At 59.4% G+C, this 21879-nt stretch overlaps 1 protein-coding gene across 2 annotated transcripts; it reads left to right on the top strand.

Annotated features, from left to right (window-relative positions):
- Positions 1-1171: 1171 nt before the first annotated feature.
- INAVA (innate immunity activator) lies at positions 1172-21592 on the top strand. 2 transcript variants are annotated; one of them, XM_004438970.3, is made up of 10 exons: positions 1172-1633; positions 7511-7659; positions 8336-8460; positions 8930-9046; positions 9753-9975; positions 14300-14353; positions 15154-15364; positions 15588-15761; positions 17610-18291; positions 19659-21592. In XM_004438970.3, the coding sequence occupies exons 1-10, from the start codon at positions 1431-1433 to the stop codon at positions 19749-19751; spliced, it is 2031 nt and encodes a 676-aa protein (XP_004439027.1). In that variant the 5' UTR covers positions 1172-1430; the 3' UTR covers positions 19752-21592. The 2 variants fall into 2 exon arrangements, with proteins under 2 accessions (XP_004439027.1, XP_014649638.2); XM_014794152.2 differs by lacking the exon at positions 1172-1633 and adding an exon at positions 3868-4915 and having other exon boundaries at positions 19659-21591.
- The last annotated feature ends 287 nt before the right edge of the window (positions 21593-21879 follow it).

Below are 21879 nucleotides of genomic sequence, written 5' to 3'. Positions count from 1 at the left end.
ATTAACACTTAAATGAACACTATGAGTAAAGCAGATTTATCTTCCATAATGTGGGTGGGCCTCATCCAATCAGTCGAAGGCTTTAACACAAAAAAGACTGACCTCCACCTATGAAGAGGGAAACGTGCAAGCAGACTACCTTTGGACTTGAACTGCAACTCTTTCCTGGGTCTCCAGCATGCGGCCCACCCTGAAGATTTTGGACTTGTCAGCCTTCCCAATAGCATGAACCAACTCCTTAAAATCAATCTCTCTCTCTCAATAGATATAAATATTATTATTAGATAGATATAGATATTATTCTATCTATCTACCTACCTACCTACCATTAGTTCTGTTTCTCTGGAGAACTCTGACTAACACAAGTAGCTTCTCTTCAATTTCAGGATCAAAACCTTAAATCCTTCGTTAGCCCACTTAGCTCATTTCGTGCCTTTGTACAAATTAGACAAAGCCACGGCCTCCAGGCAGATGCACTCTGGCCAAGGCACAGGGCTCAGGGCGTGGAGCACGGGTGAGCCTTCCCTCTCAGCGCGCTACGCAGCCTGGACAGCCAAACAGAGCGGCCCTGCTTCCAGAGGGGCCCCTGCTTGCCACTTCAGCCTCATGGCTCTTCCTCCTCTCCTCCTCGTCCCGCACCCGAAGTTCCCTGCAGCTCCTTTGCCACTGGGCTTTTGTACAGCCGGTCACTGCTGCCTTACCTTCCTCCTCCTACCTCCCCAGTTCCCGGGCTGGGCTCTGCGGGGCTGGGTCGGCCTCCTCTCTCCCGCCCCGGGTCCTGGCCCTCACTTCACTGACTCTGCTGCTTGATGACTCGTCTGGACTGGGGAGTCCTCCGGGGAAGGCACTGGAACTTCGGTCCACGCGCTGGGCCCCAGGTGCTCAGTACGTGTTTTCCGAGCAGATGAGACAGGGGAGCGTGCGCGAGCGATGGGCGGACGGACGGGCGCACTGGCTCGCAGGAGGCGGCAGGAGGCGCTCACCGCCGGCCGGCTCCTTTCCCTCCCGGCCGAGCTCAGTGGCCGGGCCCAGGAGGGCAGGGGACCGGGGCCGGAGGAGGGCCAGCCGCGCTGCGCAGCGAGAGGGGGCACGGCGAGGCCCCCCTGCGCCTCGGTTCCCGCGTTCGCGCCGGGTCCCCGAGCATGGCGCTGCCCGGGCCAGGCCGGAGCGCGCGGAGGAGAGGCGGCCTGGGGCCGGGAGAGGAGCCTCCTCCCGCCCGGGCTGCGGAACCTGGCGGCGCGGGGGGGCCCGCCGCACGCGCATCCGAAAGCGGGAGAAGGGGGACAGCTTGGGTGCTTGAGCTGGGGTCCCCACGGCACCCCCACTCCCGCCGGCCTCTCGGCACCCCAACCTGCGGCCCCGCCCCGACGCTTGCCCCGGACTCTCCAATCCCCTCCTGCGTGTTTCCCCTCTCTCCTCCGGGCCTTGGTATGCCCCAGGGGACAGATGTCCTGGGATCTTTAACATTTGGGATGCTGCAAATGCCGAAGTTAAATGAAATACCTCCGGGGAGGGAAGGCCGGGGGGTGGCTCGGGGAAAGGGACGAGGGCCTGGACCCCCGGGGCCTGAAGCCGCGAGGCAGGACCGGGGGGCGCGGGGGCAGGCGGGCGGCGCCGGAGCTCCATGGGACAGGTAAGGGAGCCTTGGGGGGCGCAGCGCGCGGGAGCGGGAGGATGGGGCCCCTGACCCCACGGGCCTCGGTCTTAGCGGAGGGAGCCCTAAACGGAATGGGGTAATTTACTAAGGGGTGGGAATTGGTAGTTGCTACCCAAAATGCCCATTTCCGACTCCTCAACCTCTCTCCTTCGACCTTCCCCACGCCTGTGGCTCCCTGGCCAGGTTCCGGGAAGCCAGAAGGCAGCCAAACAAAAGGAGCAAAGTCTCGGGCCGCCGGGATGCGGAGGGCGCGCGGGGGGAGGGGAGCGGGCTGGACCGGACAAAGGCGCTTTTCAGGGAAAGCCTAGAGGTCTGGTTTCAGGGCGCATTCCAGGCGGCGTGGAGTCCCCTGTCCCGGCCCTCTCCACCGTCGCTTGCTGGAGGCGAGCACCTTTCCCGGTGGTAAGGGAGCAGAGTGGAGAAAGGAAACAGCCAAGGAACCATGTCCACTGCCCCTTCGCCTGGAGCGTCCCGGGTAGTTCCCTTCTCTCTTTCCCACTGTTGGCCCCAGCGGCCGACCACTAATTCCTTAATTCATTCAGGGGAATTTAGGGTCTGCACCGGGCGCTGGTGGGGATGTGGAGATGGTAGGACGAGGCCCTTGCCTTAAAGAACTTCCAATCTCGTGTGTCAGGAGAAACTTAGAGAAGGAACTTAAATGATGGGAGAGTGGATAGCCACAGGGGGTGGAAGTTTTCTGATTGGGACTTTTCCTTAGGACATGAAAACCCCAAAGAGAGGCGATTTTTCTCCTCCTTTCAAAGATCGGATTCAAAGCACTCTAATGTTATGCAAGGAAACCCCGCTTCCTCACCAACTGGTGGTCTTGGTGATGATGCTCCGGGGGCTGGGGCTGGGGCCACAGTCCCCTGACCTTCTGGACTGGCTGGGAGAGGGACACTGAGCTGGCCTCTGGAATGCCCACCTCCCCCTTGATATGCTGAGTTGAATGACAGGGCAGACAGTGAGAGCCAGCAGATCTGGGGTTCTTGGGAGACTTGGTTTGCTGGTCCCATTCCAAACCTCAGATTCTGCTGGGCTGGGAAAGGCAGGGTGTGAATGCGAGGGAGCAAGGGGCATCTGAGAATTCCAGAGGGTTGATGAGTGAGTCCCTGAACTCAGGGATGGGCGATTCCCCTAGGGTGTGGATTCTTAGCTGGGTCCATGGGCACCAGAGCATCTGTGGATGGAATCAGAGGGTTTGTGAACTTAGATGGAAAAATCCCACATCTTGACTTTTCCACCAACCTTGAACAGAAATTTAGCATTGTCCTCAGTTATGAAGGCAGGAAATGACTGGCAGTACCTGTGTCTTTGCCATCAACAGAATCCACAGATAGTTACATGTCACACGCAGTTGTTGTGGCTGTCCCGAATACTGCTTACACTCATCACTTCTATGAACCCACAGCCAGATCCTGTTTAATGTCAATAAAGAAGCATCTCTATTACTGTGTTTTTGTTTTTAGAACTGTATTTCAGTATAACTGGTTCTCTTTGTGATTCTCTTAATTTTACTTTATGATTAAAAAATATGCTGTGAGCTGATTCTAGAAACTTCCATCACCCCCCACCTGGAGCTGGGGGATGGGCAAGGTGGAGGGAGGGTGCCAATTATGCGCAGAGTCAACTCCTCTGTTTGACATTGGAAGAATGTGACAAACCTCTGGAGGATGGACAGGGCTGTTCTGTGGAGGACTGGGTGAGGGGTCTGCAGGCTCCTTGGGAGACCTGGGGCCGGCTCCTCACCACGGGAGGGGGCGTCCCCTGTTGAGGCCCCTCAGCCTCAGCCTGGAGAGAGAAGGGGGTGGTCAGCCCGGAGGACTCTGGGCTAGCATTGTTTGGAAAGAGGGTGTGTACAGGAATGTGAAGGTGAGCTGGGAGCACGTGTAGGGGCGGTGGGAAGGGGGGGTGCGTGGGGGAGGGGGCAGACGGGAGCCCTGTTGGTGACACAGCTCTGTTCCACGGGAGATGCTTGGTGGAGCGACTTCCTCCTTCATCCCTGCCCTGGGGGATGGGGGATGGGGATGGGCATGGGATGGTCTTTCTGGTTGGGGGAGGGAGGCAGTCCTGAGATACGCTGAGGGTCTGGGACCCCAGGGAGAGGGGGCGCTGTTCTGTGGGAGGATCAGAGATGGGGGGAAGGGAGGTGGTGGGATGAAGCCTTGAGAGGTTCAGTCCCCCATCTGCAGCATTTCTGTTTTCCAGTCTGCTGGGGACAGCCAACAGGTGGCTTTACCCCTTGCCTTCCCCAGTGAAATAGGCTGAATTCCAGATGGTTTTCAGTTTGCTTGAGGGTCAATGGGGTGGGAGACCTGGAGGCTTATTTTTTGTAGGGAGCAAGTTCCATTTTGGTCTCCGTTCACTTGTGTTTGGTGAGTGAGCTTAGACCTTGGGGTTATAGCGGCCCTCCTGTGGAGTAGGGGACAGGACTGGGGTTCAGGTCAGTACTCCGCGGACCCTGTTGAGTATGGTTGTAAATAATAAACAGGGAAGAGGTGGTCTTGATGTACCTGGGGGAAAATGTCGAGGATAAAAAGAGAACAGCATGGCCTTCTTTGGGGCCCTAGAGCCTCCCCATATGGAGTTCTAGGGTCACTGCCTTTCCTGAGGATTTTTAACCTGATTTGGGAGAGACAAAACTCAGGCCTTGGTCTCCATTTCAGTGTATGGGAAGAGCGATGACCTGTCCCTGTCAGTTGGTGAATTTCTGGCTGGTATTCCCCATGGACGGTGGGCCTTCACCTTGCTTTTGGGGGCCTTGCATGCCTCAGTTTCTGGGAAGGGAAAATGAGGTACAAGAGGGCAGTGACCATCTGAGGCAGGAGAGCCCGGGCCAGGGCAGGAGGCACCAGGGTCCCCCGAGGCCATGAAGACGTGACCCTGTTGCCTTCTGGGGTCCTCCATGGGAAGCCCCCTTCTCCCTGCTCCCCGCTGCCCCGGAAGCTCGGAGGCCCTGGAGCTGCCAGAGGCAACAGCCACAGCAAGAGTAGTTCAGAGAAGGACTAGCTCCACTGCTCCTCCCCTCTGACTCAAGTCACAACAAGTAACCTGCTTCCTTGGGAGGGACTGCGGGCAGGCGGGACCAGAGGGAGGGACCGACAGCCATCAGTGTGCAGAGAGTCGAGCCAGGTCAGAGAGAGAGCACAGGGAGGCCGGCCGGGGCCTGGAGGACCCTGAAGCGACATGCGACGCCGCTCGGCCCCCTGACCTGGGAACAGGGTGCTTCCAGGACTCCTGGACTGAACCCAGAAGCAGGTGAGGGCGGGGCAGGCTGGCCTGGGGGTGCCAGGAGCCCAGGCAGTGGCTGTCATCACCCCCCACTCGTGTCTGCGGCCCAGGGATGATGGGGGGTGCTGGTGGGCCCGATGAGCAGCCTGTCGCTGTAGTTGCTGTTTCCATAGGAGAAAGGGGAAGCGGGGATGAGAGGCCCCAGCCCTGGCCTTGGGGCACATTTGTGCCAGGGACAGGTCCCCAGTGGCCCGGCCTGAGGGAACGTGACTGTGATCCCCCCTCCCTCTGTGCCCCTTCTTTCCTCCTCTGCCTTTTTGTGGGACGTTGTTCAGTCGGCTGGACTGCTTCTCAGGGCCCGGTCCTGGGGCCTGGGGCCGGGGGTCCAGAGGACAGGGAGGGATTCCTGTGTTGGGAGAGGCTGGGGATGTTCCCTGGAATGCCTTTATCTAAAAGCAGCACCTTGAACACCAAGGCCAAGCAAGACCCATGCCTCCGGGTGGAGGTGGGAGCAGAGCCTGTGGGCCCCGGGTCCCTGCAGCGGAGGGCAGCCTCGGCAGGGCAGACCAGGGTCCACTCCATGGCCGCGTGGGTGTCCTGCTCAGCCTGACATGGTCCAAGAGTCCGGAGTCAGACTGGGGAGCTGGACAGGGCCCCGACACTGTCTCATCTTCCTTGTGCCTGTGAGGACGGGAGGCAGCGAGGCGAAGTGACTTCCCCAGGGTGACACCCTCGATGACAGGACCCAGGGGCTGGGGCTCCCCACTTCCGGGCCTGTGTTCTTTGCCCTGCCTGGAGCAGCAGTTTAGCTCCGAGTGGGCCCAGCGTCAGACCAGGCCCCTGCGAATGCCCGGGCCTCGCCCTCGACCTGGGGGAGCTGGGGGAGGCGAGGTGTGCCGGACCCCACACCTCGGTCCTATTACTCCCCATTCCCCCTGACAGTCCAGGAGCCCCTGAGAGGCAGGGACTCAGTGGTCACAACTTCCCAAGGCAACTCCTTGGTGGTTAATAATTAATTAGTAAGTGTGACTAATTAATGGCTTCCCCTCCCATGTTACCTCCTCCCTGTCAAAGCGGAAGCTCCCGGTGCCAGCCGAGCCGCCTGCCTCTCTTCCCAGCTCTGCTGGGCCTGCCCCTGGCTTCTGGGGAGGGTCGGGCTGCCAGGTGGGTGGAAGGAAAGTGCTGTGCGGGTGGGAGGAGGGGAGCTGCCGTCCTTGTCTGCTCTTCTCTCCGGGATGCAGGAGGGTTTGGGAGGGACCGCCGGCAGAGGTAACTCCCTAAGTACCGGTTCTGGGCTTCCAGGACACAGGGCCCATCTCCTCTTTGGAGTGTTTGCAAAGGCCCCACAGAAGCTTTTCTTTTTTTCATCCCACCATCCTTCTCTAGACCTCCCTGGGAACCTGAAATCCCAAAGTGCAGGCACACACTGTTTTCAGGGCAATGTTTCAGTCGTGCCCGTGGGACTCGGAGAGGCTGTGTCTGTCGGTCTACCCCAGCTCCCGGTTGTTCCTGCTCTGCCGGTCTCCATGGGCAGCCCGTGCCGTCCGTCGGCGACCCGGCTGTCAGCAGCCCCCCTCCCTCTCTGCCTGCTCTGTGCTCGGCTGTCCCCAGGCCGCCTCTTTTCCCTGCCGCTGACCTGAGGCTGGAGCCTCCCCCACGCCGGTGCCCCCAGGAAGCAGGATAAGCCCCAGACAGAAACTCAGGGCTTTTGGCCTGTTGCTCAATGGGCTGACTCAGTGAGGAGGTGGCTGCGCTGTCCTTGCAGACGGCCCACTGGCTCCGCCCGCCCTCCCCCTGCTCAGCTCCCGCCAACGGCTGCCGGCCCTGGCCAGCTGGGCCCTGACCGGGCGTGTGCTCCCGGGAGCGGGGGACGGCCGCAGGTGCTGTTCCAGGGCCGGGTGCCCGCCGCGCCGACACAGACGGGGCTGTGCTCTCAGCCCCAGGAAGGCAGGGCTATCTCCCTCCTGTCCTCCGGCAGCTTCTGCTCCTGGCAGTCCTGACACTCCGCTGGGTCTCCCTGGGACATGGGGTACAGGGGATCCAGGCCGACTCTCCCCGAGGCGTCTCCTGGGCGTCGTTGGTGGCCTGGGAGTTGTGTCAGGGCTCTGTGCAGCTCACTGGCGTGGAGGGGCCGCACCACCTCCGGACGGCTCCCTGGGGCAGGGAGCAGGGCAGCCGGGGCTGGGGGCAGAGCAGGGCTTTGGCTGAGTGCCCAGGGCCCAGCCCCTTCTTGCAGTGCCTGACCCATGTGGGCTCTGGGCTGAGGACCGTCAACCTCGTGGGGACAGCCATCTCCCGTCCTGCTCCCTTCCCTCCCTGCCTGTCCCTGCACCCACTTCTCCTCTCCTCTTCCTTTTCAGCCTCTCTCTTTGCTCTTTTCCTTGTTGTCCTTCTCTTCAGTCTCAGGGGTTCCTGTCGACCCCCTTAGCCCTAGAGGCCTCTCTTGGAAGGAGGCCAAGTGGGGCGCCAGACCCCACCAAGAACGGGTTTGCTGGTGAGGCCCACGGAGCCTTCTCTGGGCTGCATCCCCAGACTCGCCCAGAAACACGGTGCTCACTTCTACTGCCCCTGCCCTCGCATATCTCATTCCTAAGCTCGTTTCTTGTATTGTTCTCTTTAAAGCTGGGTAAACTCCAGGCCACCTGCACGTCCTGGCCCAGGTTGGGAACGGTGTCACCCCTCCCTGATCTGTGCCCCCTCCTCCCAGAAGTCCACCATGGAGAGTAAGGATGAGGTCAGCGACACCGACAGTGGCATCATCCTGCAGTCTGGTGAGTGGCTGGGGAATCCCGCTGTCCGGGCCCTGACAACCCCAGGCTCCATGGCTGAGATGCCCCAGGATGGAGTGGGGGAAGGGTGGGCAGCGAGAGAGGCCTCTGCTGGGGGGTAGATCCTGGAAGGGCTGGAGAGTTCTCTTTCTGGAGGGATCTAGCCTGGAGTGGTGATCCTATCTGGAACAGGTATCTGCAATGTTCAACTCTGGCCCCAGTGATTACTGAGAAGTTGAAAACCCTTATCTGGCTGGTGTAGAGGACCTGTCTCTCTGGTTGGCCTGAGTTTGTGGGCCTAATCTGGCCTAGTCTTGACAGAGGACAAGAGAAGAGGTGTGTGTGAGTGTGTGTGTGTGTGTGTGTGTGAAAGAGAGAGAGAGAGAGGAGGAGGAGGAGGCGGTTCATTGCAGTGGGTGGAGGGCGGGAAGGGAAAGGACCGAGTTCTGACCACGGGGCCCTCCCGCACTGGTGGGCTGGCCTGTCGCTCTGAGCTGCAACGTAGTCAACTCTGGCAGCCAGGGGACGTGTTTTGTGGTGATGACACAGGCTGTGCAGCTGGGTTGTAACCTGGGCAGGCGTGAGGCTGTGTGCGCTCCCCTAGGGTGGTCAAGATGTGTCTGAGACAGGCTCCCCCTGGGGCCTAGGCTTCCCTGAGCGTGTGCCCCCATCCCCCCAGGCCCCGACAGCCCGGTCTCCCCAGTGAAGGAGCTGACCCACGCGGTGCGCAAGCAGCAGCAGGCCCTCGAGGAGCGGCTGGAGGCCTGCCTGGAGGAGCTGAGGAGGCTGTGCCTGAGGGAAGCGGTGAGCGCTGGCCGGCCCCCACCTGCACATGTGAACTCGGGGTCATCTGAGGGGCCCTGGAGCTACGTTTTGGGATGTTGGGGCTGCAGGAAGGGAACTCCGTTCCTGAGAGGATTCTGGAAATCAGACGGGGGTGTGGTGCCCGGAGTCTGTGTGTGTGCAGTGTTTGACCTGGGCACCGGGTGGCTCGGGCAGGGGAGAGCTGGATGGTCAGGGGCCCAGGCACGGGGAAGGGGGAATGAGAGATGCTGCAGGAGGTGAGCAGAAGGAGGTGTGAAGGAAAAAGGGAGGGAGTGCAGAGGGCACCCTAGAGATGCCGGTGGGACAACCCTGGTGACGAGCTGGGGTGGAAGGGGCAGGGGCATCTGGAAGGGCACAGACATCACAGGCCCTGGTGAACAGGCTGCTCTTGATGGCCAAGGGCGGGGCCAGTGGAGTGGGGCCTGGCTTGACCTCGCTTCCCCTGCAGGAGCTGACGGGGATCCTGCCAGCAGAGTACCCCCTCAGACCAGGGGAGAAGGCCCCCAAGGTCCGCCGCAGGATTGGAGCAGCCTACAAACTGGACGAGCAGGCCCTGCACAGAGAGGTGAGGGGTTCTGGAAACCGGCCCCCATCCCCAGAGGCTGCTCCTGACCCAGGACCTCGCCGTCGGCAGGGGAGAGCTCTTGGGGGCAGTGCCTTCACCCGGCACTTGGCGGTCTCCTCTCTACTCATCCCACCCCAGGGCGGTCTCCTCTCTACTCATCCCACCCCAGAGGGGCGCTTGGCTCCGCGTCAGCCAGGGGCACCCATAAACGTGCAGCCCAAATGGCACTGGGGAAGGTGTGCCTCCACAGGCCGGAGAGCTGGGACTCGGGGAGGACACTGGGTTTGCTCCCCGGTGGGCAGAGGATCAGTTAAGAGCTCACCCACCAGCCCGGAGAGGTCACTCTGGCTCCTAGGGCTGTCCTCCTGTGTCAGTGCGGGAGGAAGGCGGTGTGGGCGGCTTGGCCCCAGCATCCCTTCCCCATGCTGTGAACGGGGCGGTTTCTTCTGGGCTCACCTGCCCAACCCTTTGGGGTCAGGAGGGAAAGTCCCACTCTGGTTCCCACCCTCTGGCTCTGTGGCCAGGCTGGTAGGTGGGTCCCTGGCTAGCCTTTCAGGCCGACAGGTTTGCTCCCGGGCACCTCCCACCGCTGCACCCTCTGCCCCACATCTGAGGCCGCTGTCTGCTTCCCGGGCCTCGGGCTGGGTTCCAAGGGCGAGGTCTGGGCCACCCGCCCTCCCATGCCTCACTGCGCCCCCTCCCTCAGGACCCCCTGAGCAGCCTGGAGTGGGAGCTGGCCCTGCAGCTGCAGATCGCCGAGGCGGCGCGGCGGCTGTGCCGGGAGGAGAATGTGGGCAGGCAGGCCCGCCGGCAGCGGAAGCTGGCCCTGCTGCAGGAGGAAGAGAAGCTGCGCGCGCTGGAGCGCTGCCTGGGCGAGCAGCGGTGCCACAGCGGGCCCCCTCCCGCCACCCCGCTCCCCCTGGGCCGAGGTAAGCAGCTGCCCCGGGTCCCGTCCTGGGAGCTCTGGGCTGGGGGGCGCAGGGCGCCCGACGCTGCATGGCCTTTGGTGAGCACGGCCTGGTGCCCAACACGGTGTTTAATGCCCCACATTGGCTCCAGCTCGTCCACCACTGCCCCCTCGGCACCCTCTGCAGCCCCGACAAGCCCTAGTGTGGGGCTTCTTCCCCATCTCCTTAGAAAGCAGCCCCCTCCTTCCTTCCGCCTCCTGCTGCACACCTCCAGCCCTCGGAAGACTCCTGGGACAGAAGGCATTTCCCAGGCTGACCTCGGGCCTATCTCAAGCATTATTCAACAGCAGTGTCCTAGGTCCACTGTCCTGCCTCCAGGCCCACAGGGAGATGGCTTATCGATCAGCTAGTGTGAGGCTTCCGTGAGCCTGGGGCTCCGAGTTATGCACCGTCCGCTGGCCGGGGGGCTGATTGGCCCCGCACAACTGCTCACCGGATTGTTTCAGGGGCCCAGAGCCACCCAGGGATGTTTGGGTTGAAATCTGGCACCACCAGTGCCACATCCCCCAACCCCTTAAGTTTCTGGAACCACCCCCATCAAGAGTGGAGTGCCTCTAGTCTAATCCCAGAGACCAGGGGCCCAGAAACCGGTGGCTGTGAGTGCCCTAGTGAGCTGTCCGTGCCGGGGACCAGCCACCAGGGGACATCAGTGCGTCCAGCCCGGTTACCTTCCAACAAGTAGTCTGAGCCCTTAGGTGTGACTTTTTCCCTTCCTGACCCAAACTCAGCTGGTCAGGTCAAACGTGCTGCCCTCCTTCCTGATCCCAGGGCATCCTGCCCACTGCTCCCCCTCCCCCAGACTTCTCAGGAGGGAAGTGGAGGAGGGAAGGGGGCAGCGGCCCTGGGGCAGGACCGGATGATGGGGCAGGACAGGCCAGGGCCGGGAGAATTGTCCGCTTCCCCCACACCCCCAGCTCCTGCTCCTACGCCTGCACCTCTGCTGGCTTTTCACCAAGTTGCTCTCCTCCCCTGATGGGAACATTTGTATAGAAGCCCTGGAGCCCGTCCCGGTCCCCATGCCCCGTGGCCCACGCCTTGGGCGGGGGATTATCTCAGCACAGTCTCAGGAGTCCCTGCGGCCACACGCTGTCTCTAATTCAGGGTAGAAAGGGTGTGACCAGACACCTCCCAGGTCACCTGCAGCAGCCAGGAGTAGAGGGCGAGGGAGGAGGTGCCTCCATGGGGCAGGTGACCCAGTAAACGCAGGGGATGGAGCTGACCCAGGCTCAGGTGGCCAGACGTCTCTGGTTCGAGTGGCTCTGGCCTGGCCTGGCTGCAGGATGATACTCCTGGTCTCCGACGCTCTGATGGAAAAGTTGTCCACCTCCTTCACTCCTAAGGGGCCCCCAGGACTCGACCTCCCCTGGAAAGGCTGCGTGACTTGGGCTTGCAAGTCCCTAAGGGCTCGCTTGCTCTGTGCTGATGGGGGGCCACCGGGGGGAGATGTGCCCCCGTCCCAGTGTGCTCAGCCCCTCCCGTGTCCTATCCAGCCTCGCGCTGCTCAGCAGCTTCCTCTGCCCACAGTTGCTGGAGTGGCAGAGGGTGTGGGGGGTGTCACTCTGGCGCCGCCATTGTGACCGGTGATGCTTCTTGTTGGGGGCGGGGAGCAGGCCGGGGCACGCCCGGGGCTCTGGTTAACCCTCTGTGGGAGGCAGCAGGTTCTGAAACTTCTCTGGGCTCTCAGCCCAGGTGAAGACAGAGCTGTTGGGAGGAAACATGGCGTAGTGACTGACTCGCCCTCCTGATGGGAGAAGACCCCTGGCTCTCCACCAGCCGGCCTTGTGCACGTGGGCCTGAGGCCCCGGGCTCTGGTGTCCTGCTTTGGGAGCCCAGGAGGAGGCCATTCTAGACACGTAATTCCTGTTCTGTGGCTCCCCTGCCCCGAAAGAAGGAAGTAGAGAGAGACTGAGTTAGTAGCTGAAACATGTTTTGAATTAAAAAGAAAAAAAAAGCAAAACAAACAACAAAAAAAACACGACACCCCACTCCACCCCCTAGGTCCCCACACGAGTTGTTCATTTTGGGAATGTCATTCTGCCAGGCGAGAGTAATTACCTAGAACTCTGCAGGTGGCGGGGAGCAGCCAGGTGTTGAACTAAGTTACCACGGGGGCCTGATGAGAAATGCCCCCAGCACACGCCCCTGACGTCGGAGGTGCTCTGCGTGCGTTTGCTGACCGACCGCGCCCGCGGTGAGCAACGCTGTCTGGTAGAATTTCTGCGATGATGGAAATGTTCTATATTCACACTGTGTGATGTGGCAGCCACTAGCCATGTGGGGCTGTTGAGCATTTGAAATGGGCCTGGTGGTGTGACAAAGGAACTGAATTTTAAATTTTATTTCATTGTAATTAACATGGCCACACACAGCTAGTGGCTACCGTGTGGACGGTGCAGCCTTTGAGAATGCTCAGTTTGAGAGGACGGTCTCCGTAGTGACCCCTCTGCCGGGGGTGTCCTGCCGTCGCTACTGGACCGAGGGCAGGGCCAGGCTGAGCTGGGCTGGGGAGGGGCAGTGTCGCCGACATGGTGAGCAGCCCCAGGGAGCCACGTGGGTTTGGCTGGCAGATTGCTGTGCTCTGCGCCCCCAACCCCAGGCAAAGGCAGTGGGTCTCCAGATTCCCTACTTGCACTGCGCCCTTCTGGCCTATGGAACTCTGACCTGCTTGTTTGTATGAAGATTAGGGGTGACAGGGGTGATGTCTTTCTTCTCAGACCATAGATTCAAACCCATACACGTGGCCCCACCCCACGTGCACCCCTGCGCCATGACAGTAACTGTCCCACAACTTCTCCAACTTGACATTTATGAAAAGTAAAACTCCTTATTCTCCAGGTTTTTGTGAAAGATCAGAGGCAGGGAACCAGAATCCAATAAGAGGGTGTCTCCTCAACTGAACCCCTAAGCAAAGGCTGGGGGAGCTAAGCACAGTGTGGGCCGGCTGGCTCCTCGGGGTGGCCCGGCTCCTTGGGCTGGGTGCCCTACAAGGCTCAAGAACTGCTCTGAGTCAAGTTTGTATTTCATTTAAGTTGTGGAGCAAATGTTGACACACTTCTGTAAAGGTCCAGATAGTAACTATCGTAGGCTCTGTGGGCCATGCGGTCTCTGTCACACCTACTCAGCTGCTCAACTTTGTAGCTCAAAAGCAGCCAGCTGTTATGTAAACAAATCTGGGTTCCAATAAAACTTTATTTATAAAAACAGGCAGTTAACCAGATTTGGCCCGTGGGCCTGTAGTTTGCCAATCCCTGTTATAGAGGATTTTAAGATGGCTGGAATTGTTTACTTTTCTTGGAATTTTCTGGGTAATGACCTATGCATTAGACACTAGCTAATGGGAGAGCTGTTAAGTGGTGGTGGTGAAGAGCCAGACTCCGGGTAGACTGTCTGGGTGTGAATTCTGACGTAACCCCTTTTGGCGGATTGACCTAAGCCGTGTTGCTCAACTCCTTTCCCGCCTTGGCTTTTGCTGTTACATGGCGATGATAACAGTATTGACCTTACAGGGTTGTTATGAGGATCACATGAATTAATACACAGAGAGTGCTTAGAAAAGTGTGGGCACAGTAGAAATGTTAGCTATCGTTAATATTCTTCATCTTTATCTGAAACATAGTTGACAATGCTCTGTGGGTTCCACCCAGGTCATGTGAGGCATATTCTCAACATCTGAGGGTAATGGCACTATAAGTTTCCTCTGACGTCCTGGGTCACAGCCGCTGCTATACCACGCAGACATGCCACACTCCATGTCCTCAGGTGATGGGCCATCTCGCCAGTTGAGAACCTTCCTCACCCAGCCGGGCAGACCCTTGAACTGACCCACAGCCCCCAGCTCAGACTCGCACTCGCACTGGTCTTGGTGACGCGGGACTGCTCAGATTTGGGATCCTGGAATTGAGTGGTATTTATGATAACAGAAGACCATAGAAAACTTAGCAAAATTCTTTGCACCCCAAGGGCCTTCCAAAATGGCTCTTTGCCTTTCCCTTTCACTGCCAGAGGAGACCCTGGCTTTTTTTGACAAATGGGGAAACTGAGGCCCAGAGCATTGGCTTATTCAAGGCTGCAAAGCGAATGGCAGAGCCAGGATTTCCTGTCTCCTCGCTCCTAACTTCTGTTTGTTTTTTTCTACTTCCAAGTAAATTCATGCCAGGATAGTATTTAACACACCTGGTATTTCCTGATAAGGGATGCTATCAGGAAGGGAGGGGCCCAGGGCTGGTTCCCCAGACCATGGTGCATTTTCTCACCTCTGTCTCTTCTCTCTCCTTTGCTTTCCCAGAGCTCAGTGCCTCCGATGACAGCTCCCTGTCGGATGGGCTGCTCTTGGAGGAAGGTGAGAGGGCCGTTCAGGGCCTACTGTCAGGATGGGGCTCCTACTGCAAGACCTCGGGGCTCTGGCAGAGTTGACTCATGAGGCCTTTAAAGCGAGAGGGGAGCTTTTGTGAGCTAGTGGAGTTAGGGGGGCCACTTGGTGCTGAGAGCTCCGTGCCCCTGCCCGCGCTCTGCTGAGGGTGGCCACGTGCTGACCCTTTGGCATTCCAGGCACTCCATCCTATCAACTGGGAAGGGAAAGGTGAATTCCAGCACTGCCTGTGGGCCCCTGGCGTCCCTGCCTTTGCCCTGGGCTCTATGTCAGTGTGCACCTGTCAGAGCCAAGCCAGCTGGCCACAGTCATTGTCCTTTTTGAAAAGAGGGTAGCAGGAAACATAAGTCCATAGATTAAGAACCCTGTTTACAAACCCTAAGGATGCTGGGGGTCAAGGTAGACCAAGAAGGGGTGCAGTCCCGCCCAGGGCAGCGCCCAGGCAATAAGGAAATAGCGCACACAGGCACGGCATGAACAAGAAAGATGGGTAAACAGAAGATTAGCTGCAGACATGGCACCAGAGCAAAGGTTAGAAGGTGCGTAATGTGAGCCAAGGAGAATCAATCTGGGGAGGCTTCTTGAAGGAGGCAGGTACAAACTAGAGCTGGGAGGGAGGGAGTACCCAAGGAGAAGAAAACATTTTTGAGCGTCTTGGCCTGGAGCAGCTGGACAAGCAGCCATGGGAGGGAGAGCCGCACGGGCCGGGGAGGCTCTCGATGGGCCGGCTTCCCACCCGCTGCCCTCACTGGGTTTCTTGTACCCTGCAGAGGAATCCCAAGTGCCAAAACCTTCCCCGGAGTCCCTGGCTCCACTCTCCCGGCCTCTCCCGCCCCAGAGCCTCGAGGGGCTGCAGCCAGCAGGACCTGAGACTGGGGGCCTGGAGCGGGCCCCGATCCAGAACAGCCCCTGGAAGGAGACCAGCCTGGATCACCCCTATGAGAAGCCCAGGAAGTCTTCTGAACCCAACAGCGAGTCCAGGTCGGGGGGGGGGGGAGGAGGGGAGGGGCAGGAGCCTGCGGGACCTGTGCTGAGGGTGGCCGTGGGCTGGGCTAGGTGTAGGAGACCACCCCTCTCCTTCGCTGGGTGATGGTGGGAGGCATGAGCCTTAGGGTCCCCTTCCACTGTGCCCTATTCCTCCGCACACCTTGAGCCCCTGAAGGGAAGCATTCCTGCTGCTGACCTGTCTCCAATCCTTTTGCAGCAGCCCAGCCAGCACGCCGCAGGGGGGGCCCAGCGCCTCCAGCCCGTGGCTACTGGAGCCCGCCTCCTACCACGTGGTTCCCGTCCGCAGCATTCCCAGCCAGCGGCAGGGCCGCACCAGTGCTCCAGCCACCCCCGAGATGCAGGGGAGGAGGGGCCAGTCGCAGTCTCTGAGGTAAGACAGGCCACCCCAAGATGCAGGGAGCTGACAGTTGGAGGGTGGTGGCTTCTAGGATATAGGTGGGACTCCTGTGGGTGACACGTGGCTAGTGCCGTGGCTTCTCCTTCGGATCCCTCCCTTCTTGCGGCACCTCTCAATAGAGGCTGCCCCACAACCCTCAGAGCCAGAGGCAGGTTGTTTTTCCCCAAAGACTGCAGTTTTGCCTTTTTGCACAGCTGATTCAGGTTTTCTCCCCTTGCCATTTCTCTTACGGCGAGAGAGTGTGGCTCCGTAGATACTTTTGAATTGTTTTATTATTGGTCACTGACAGTGGACAGTTTACTTTTCCAACTGATGTGCAGTCGATCCTCATTATTTGCTGTAGTTTTATGTCCTATAAAGTCACCGCCAACACCGAATTAGCGAATACCGAGCCGTCGCTCCTGGGGAAACAGTGCTAGGTGCCTGAGAGCTTCTGGTCATGACATTTTGTCAACTGATCAGTACACACACTTGTTTTGTGTGAGTTTCTGCTTAAAGACTCCTTATTTAATATAGATCGTTGACTCATTCACATCGAAGTCACGGCCATCAGCCCTATAACTCACACCCAAATGAGGCTCACCTCACCCCCGTATCTTCCCCGTAAGGCAGGTCACAGCCTTCCTGCCCTCAGGAACACCACACAGCACCTCAGCTCTACGCTAGGGCCGTTTTAAACAGTGAGGTCACCAAGAAAAAACACAAAAATATGAAAAATGTGACACCAAATAGACCACGGAAGGCCGCCTGTTTACAGAATGAGAGCTGAAGCGGGAAGGCAGAGGGTGGCCTTGTCCAGTCTCAGCAGAGAACGAGCCCGTTGGGCAACTCAGATTTTCCACCATTCTGTGCACGTCCACAGTGCCCATGAAAGGGCCACGAGTGTTGACGCTGAGGTTGCCAGTACATGTTAGTTGTGGGAGAATGTGCAGATATGGAACCCGAGAATAATGAGAGTCAGCCGCGTGTTCCTTTCCAAGTCCCCTGCCCCTTGGTGGGAGTTAAAGTGACCGGGTTATGACGGGCTGTGGTAATACAGCACACAGAAGTCCCGGCACCGTCAGGGCACTGCGGGGTCTCTGTCGGGTTAGGGTCGCTTGTCAGGGCAGTTTGGGATGACTGGTCTCAAGTCAAGCAACGAATTTTCTATATTAAGTCCCGCCAGGACTATTTTACAAATAGCGCCTCTGCAGGTCAGTAAAAGGCGCCCCCTCTGGACAGACACAGCCACGCCCCGGCGTGTCAGCAGAGTGAGGGCTGGATTTCAGCCCCTGCCGACCCCAGGGCTGGTGCCCTGTATGAGTTTGCTGGGGCTGCCACAGGAAAATAAAGCAGACTGGGGCTTACATTACAGAAATTATTGTCTCACCATCATCTGAGGCTGGAAGCCCAAGATCAAGGGTTGGTGTCTCCTGAGGCCTCCCTCCTTGGATGGTACATGGTGGTCTTCCCTCTGTACCACTGACAGCTCTTCTGCCTTCACATTAGATACCTGACAGTGTCCACCTGCACTGTCTGCACCCACAGATTCTGTGGGTGATGTGCCACTGAACCATGCACCTAATCTGGCTGAAATGGTATGAGATGGATATGGCGGACTTTACACCCACCAAAAATGGGAGTGGCGCAGGAGGATGTTGGCAGACAGGGAGGGAATGTGTTGAGGCACCCAGACCAGGAGGGTGGGTGTCTTCGTTTTGGGGAGGTGTGACCTACAGCCCTGCCCTGTGCGTGCCTGGGTCTACTTCGCCTCTTTATCTCCATCCCCTAAGCGCAGAGTTGTGCCCCCAGACTCACTGCGTCTTCCTCCCCCCACCCCAGGGTGGAGTCCTTCCGGGCGGGTCCCGAGGGCCGGGGGCGCAGCGCCTTCCCCCGCCGCCGCCCCACCCACTACACGGTGACAGTGCCGGACTCCTGCTTCCCCCGGACCAAGCCCCCACTGCCCCAGGCCGCCTGCCACTCCTGCTCGGAAGACAGCGGCTCGGACGTGTCCAGCGTCTCTCACCCCACCTCGCCGGGCAGCAGCAGCCCCGACGTCTCCTTCCTGCGGCCGCTCTCCCCACCCGAGCTGCCTCGCCTGCGCATGGCCTGGGGCCCGGGGGGCAGCAGGGAGCTGGCTGCCCCCTCGCCCAGGCTGCTGCTACCCCCCGGCTGTGTCCCGGTCGCACGCTACGTGCTGGTGGCCCAGAGCCACCTGCCGGGCGAGTGGCAACTGTGCGGCGCGGGGCGGGGCCCCAGCGACGACGAGGAGGGGGCGCCCCTGCGCTGCCAGTGGCTGGTGCCCCCCCGCAGCCGCCTGGTGCGGACGCCCTCGCTCAAGGACAGCCCAGCCGGCCGAGGGCTCAGCAGGGCCGCCGTGACCGAGGAGCTCCGCAGCTGGCACGAGCGCGCACGGCTCCGCAGCGCGCGCCCGCACTCGCTGGACCGCCAGGGGGCCTTCCGCGTGCGCAGCCTGCCCACTGGCAGAGAGGGCCTCGGGCGAGCTCCGGGTGCCCGGACGCAGGTACGGCCGCGAGAGGGTCACCAGGCCTGCCAGCTGGGAACCGCTGCGGTCCCAGCAGGTCCAAGCGTAGAGGGACATCACACCAGCAGGCTGGTGGCCGGCTAACCCCCAGCTGGGAAGGACGGGCGAAGAAACCATTTCTTCTTGGCTTTGGAAGGCGCTCGACTCCCCTGGGGCGCTCCTAATCTTGCCTGCCCGTCCAGCTCAGGAGCACATGCCCACCCGCACTGGTGGAGATGGCCCTCCAAGAGAGCCGAGGCCTTTTTTCCTAATGGCTCCGCGGATGATCCACAAAGCCGATAAGCCTCTATTCATGATCAGTTAAGTCCAACCCAAACGAATCCCCCACATCTCCTGATTTGAGGGCCCAGGACAGAGGGAGAGTCTGAAATGTGTTTGCAGAAGCCAGAACTTGTGGTTGCCTGTCAGTCATCTTCCTCTCTGACTCCCCGTGCCCTGCCCAGCTGAGCAGCAGGGTGCATAATGGTTGGTGTGCAGATCCTGAAATTACACTCCCCGGGTTAAAATGCCAGCGCTGCTGCTTATAGGCAATATGATGGGGCAAGTTAATGAACTCCTCGGAGCCTCTGTTACTCCCTCTGTAAATGGGGGCAGTAAGGTAGTGTCTATCTCACAGGGCTATTAAGAACCTTAAATGAGTTACTATGTGTAAAATGATTAGAGCAATGCACATCAGTCCTAGATAAGTGGTATTGTTATTGTCCTGGCACCAGGTTGGGGGCAGCTTGTAGGAGAGAGTAGTCTGACGTGAGGGAGGCATGGCTGCCCTGGTTTCCGTGGCCCCATTCCTCCATTCTGGACGTGGGGAGAACGCACATAAGTCTTTATTCGTTCTCCCTGGAACCGAGGGCTCTGCAGGAGGCATGCTCCAGAAGTTACCGACAGGCTGCTGCTTTGAGACCCAAGATCCCTGGCAGGCTCGCTGCACGTCCCTCCCACACCCACCAGATCTCAGGCCACAGCTGCATCCTGGGCCCGCAGCAGTCTGGCCCCGGTCCCGGCCCTACCCTCCAGCTGACACGCTTTTCCCTCCTGCGAGCTTGGACCTGTTGCTGGCCCAGGCCCAGCCCATCCCAACCTGCCAGACAGGGAGGGTGAGGAGAAGGGAGCCCAGGAAAGGGGGGAGGAGGTCAGGGTGCCTGTCACACCCCAAAGAAAGCTGGAGTGGAAAATGGATGAAGGTTGGTCCCTGGGGGACAAAGTGCCTCCTGGGGAGGTGGGGGCTGAGTGGCTGGGCCAGTGCTGCTGCCGGTCAGTGTCCTGAAGGGACAAGGACGGTGTAACTTGCTGTCTGGATGTTTCTACCTCATTTGCTCACAGATCTCCTTTCTTCCTGATCCTGACAGGTGCCCACAGGCTATGTGCTGCGGAGATCGCCTGAGGGGGGCCCTGTGCAAGTCTTTGTCCCTGAGAACGGCGAGATCGCCAGCCAGGTGTAACCAAGGCCAGGTGTACCTGCGCTGCAAATGCCTCGGCCCGGCTGCCGGAGACTGTTTCATAGCGGGCCTGCGGCCGAGAGCTCCAGCCCGAGTGCCTTCTTCAGCTCCCTAGTCCCCATCGCAGGCCGATGACCTGGAGCTGAGACTTTTTTTTTTTTAATACCAGTTTTTGTCCACAAGCCCTGGCCTGACGATTTATATTTGTGATTTGCCCTCAAGATCCCTGTAATATGATGATGCTGTATCCCCCAGAGACTGGCCCGCTGGACTTGGAGGCCTTGCCTGTCTCGCTGACGGCATTTGTCTCCTTATGCAAAACAAGTGGCAGAGGATGCCAAGCAGAGAGGGCCATGTGGGGATTCCTCAAACGCTCCACCCTCTGGTTCTCAGGACTCCTCTGGAGAAGAGCTCCTGGCCCCCCGGCCCACTGCGGCTGGAGGCTGCCCCTCACTCCCCCACTTTCCAGCTCTCTGGGTAGTGGCGAGTTGCTGGCTGGGGGACAACCTCCCTCCCCCTTTATAATGTGCTCTGTGATGCACACGCCAAGAGGCAGGTTAAAGGTCAGTATGTCCCGGTGGAGCGTTGTCTTCCTGGACTCGGCTGTTTTCCTGACCCCATAAATCCCCGGTGGGGGCCCAATCACTCCACGCTCTCTGCGCCCCGTGGGCTCCCAGCATCTACTCAGACCTCTGAGCCTTGAGTTCGGGGCTTCACAGGTTGTCGCCTCGGGAGGCCTGGCTGGGGGCTGGCCTGCAGTGTTGGTTGGTGAACAGCCACCCTTGGACCACCTCCTCTGGGCATTGTGAGGGCTGGCGGTCCCATCACGCCCTCCAACATCTTTTCATCATAGTCCTAAAAACCAATACCTTACAAATATTTGGAAAATCACCCAGCTGGGCTTCTGCTTTGAGACTGTGGATTTCCTTGAAAGAGGGCAAGTCCTTATTTTCACAAACGTGGGAATACTCTCTCTTAAGGGCGCTGATTAACTGTCCCAGCTGCTGAGCCTTGAGCAGGCCTGGAACTTGCCTGTGCTAAGACCATCCGGCAGTCCTCGGGTGCTCGTCCAAGAGCCTTTGTGGCGGCCAGGCCAGGCATGCAGGTAGGGCTCCTGCTTCAAGGAGAAACCGCTGAGTTGAGGCGAGGAGGGTTAGCGCACTGAGTTCTGATTTTGTCCGTGCAAAACTCTTTCCCGCCCTGTTCCGAGTTCCCTGGACTTGGACAGCAGCTATGATTATAGCTTAAGGCTCCAAGAACTTGGATGCCTGACCCCAAAGAGGCACAGTTCTCCCAATTGGACCGAAAGCCGTGTAGCCTGCTGCACAAGGTGCTGAGGGAAGGACCCGTCGGAGGAATCGGGGAGGAGAGGGAGCTGAGGGGTTGCACCTGTGTTTCTGTCACTGCCTCTGACCACATCCTGCAGCTCCGCCACTTTTGGGGTCAACCCTGCCCCCGTTATGTTCGAATGTCTTATTTGGATGCTGTTCCCATCCAGTCTGTCTCTAAGCCCCTTCCCCCGTGCACAGCCATCTCGCCTCCCGTTCCTCCTGGGAGCCCAGAGCTCCTCGGGCTGAGCCGGGACGGTGGAGCCCCCCACACCTGAGCGCCCTCTACATTAACTTATTGGCCCTAATTGATGCCTGGTGCAGTTGCAAAGTGGGTGTGTACTCGGCTGTGGGGCTGGAATTGTGTGGGTTTAGTGCCAAATACTTCAATAAAGTCTGCTCTTTGCAAGTGGCCAAGCTGGTGATGCAGGTTCTTTTGTGCCGAGTTTTCTGAGCAGAAGCTCTGCCCAGCTCTCAGGTTGCCCACCCAAGGGGGCAGAGTTGCCTGGCCCCTCCAGCTGGTCTGACCAGGTCCTTGGGGAGTGGGGCGGGGTGGATGGGGTGGTAGACGGAGGCTCTTGGGTCCTCTCTTCCCTCTGCGGGATGGAAGCAGCTGCAACTCCCAGAGCTTTGACAGGCTCTGCGAGCCACTTCCCCAAGAAGGACAGGGGCTCTGGCAGCCTCAGGAGGTCTGGCTTCCACTGGGCCAGGCTAGGCAGGGGTCAGTGAGGAGCGTGGCTCAGTCTCCACCTCCTCAAAGCCGTTCCAGGAGCTCCTGCTGCCTAGAGTGGAGGCTCCCATGA

The sequence above is a fragment of the Ceratotherium simum genome, chromosome 36, assembly GCF_057802395.1.
Source record: "Ceratotherium simum simum isolate JZ-2026a chromosome 36, ASM5780239v1, whole genome shotgun sequence".
NCBI classification, from domain to species: Eukaryota; Metazoa; Chordata; class Mammalia; order Perissodactyla; family Rhinocerotidae; genus Ceratotherium; species Ceratotherium simum.
The sequence above is the reverse complement of the archived record's forward strand: the minus strand, read 5'-3'. Positions and strand labels throughout refer to the sequence as shown.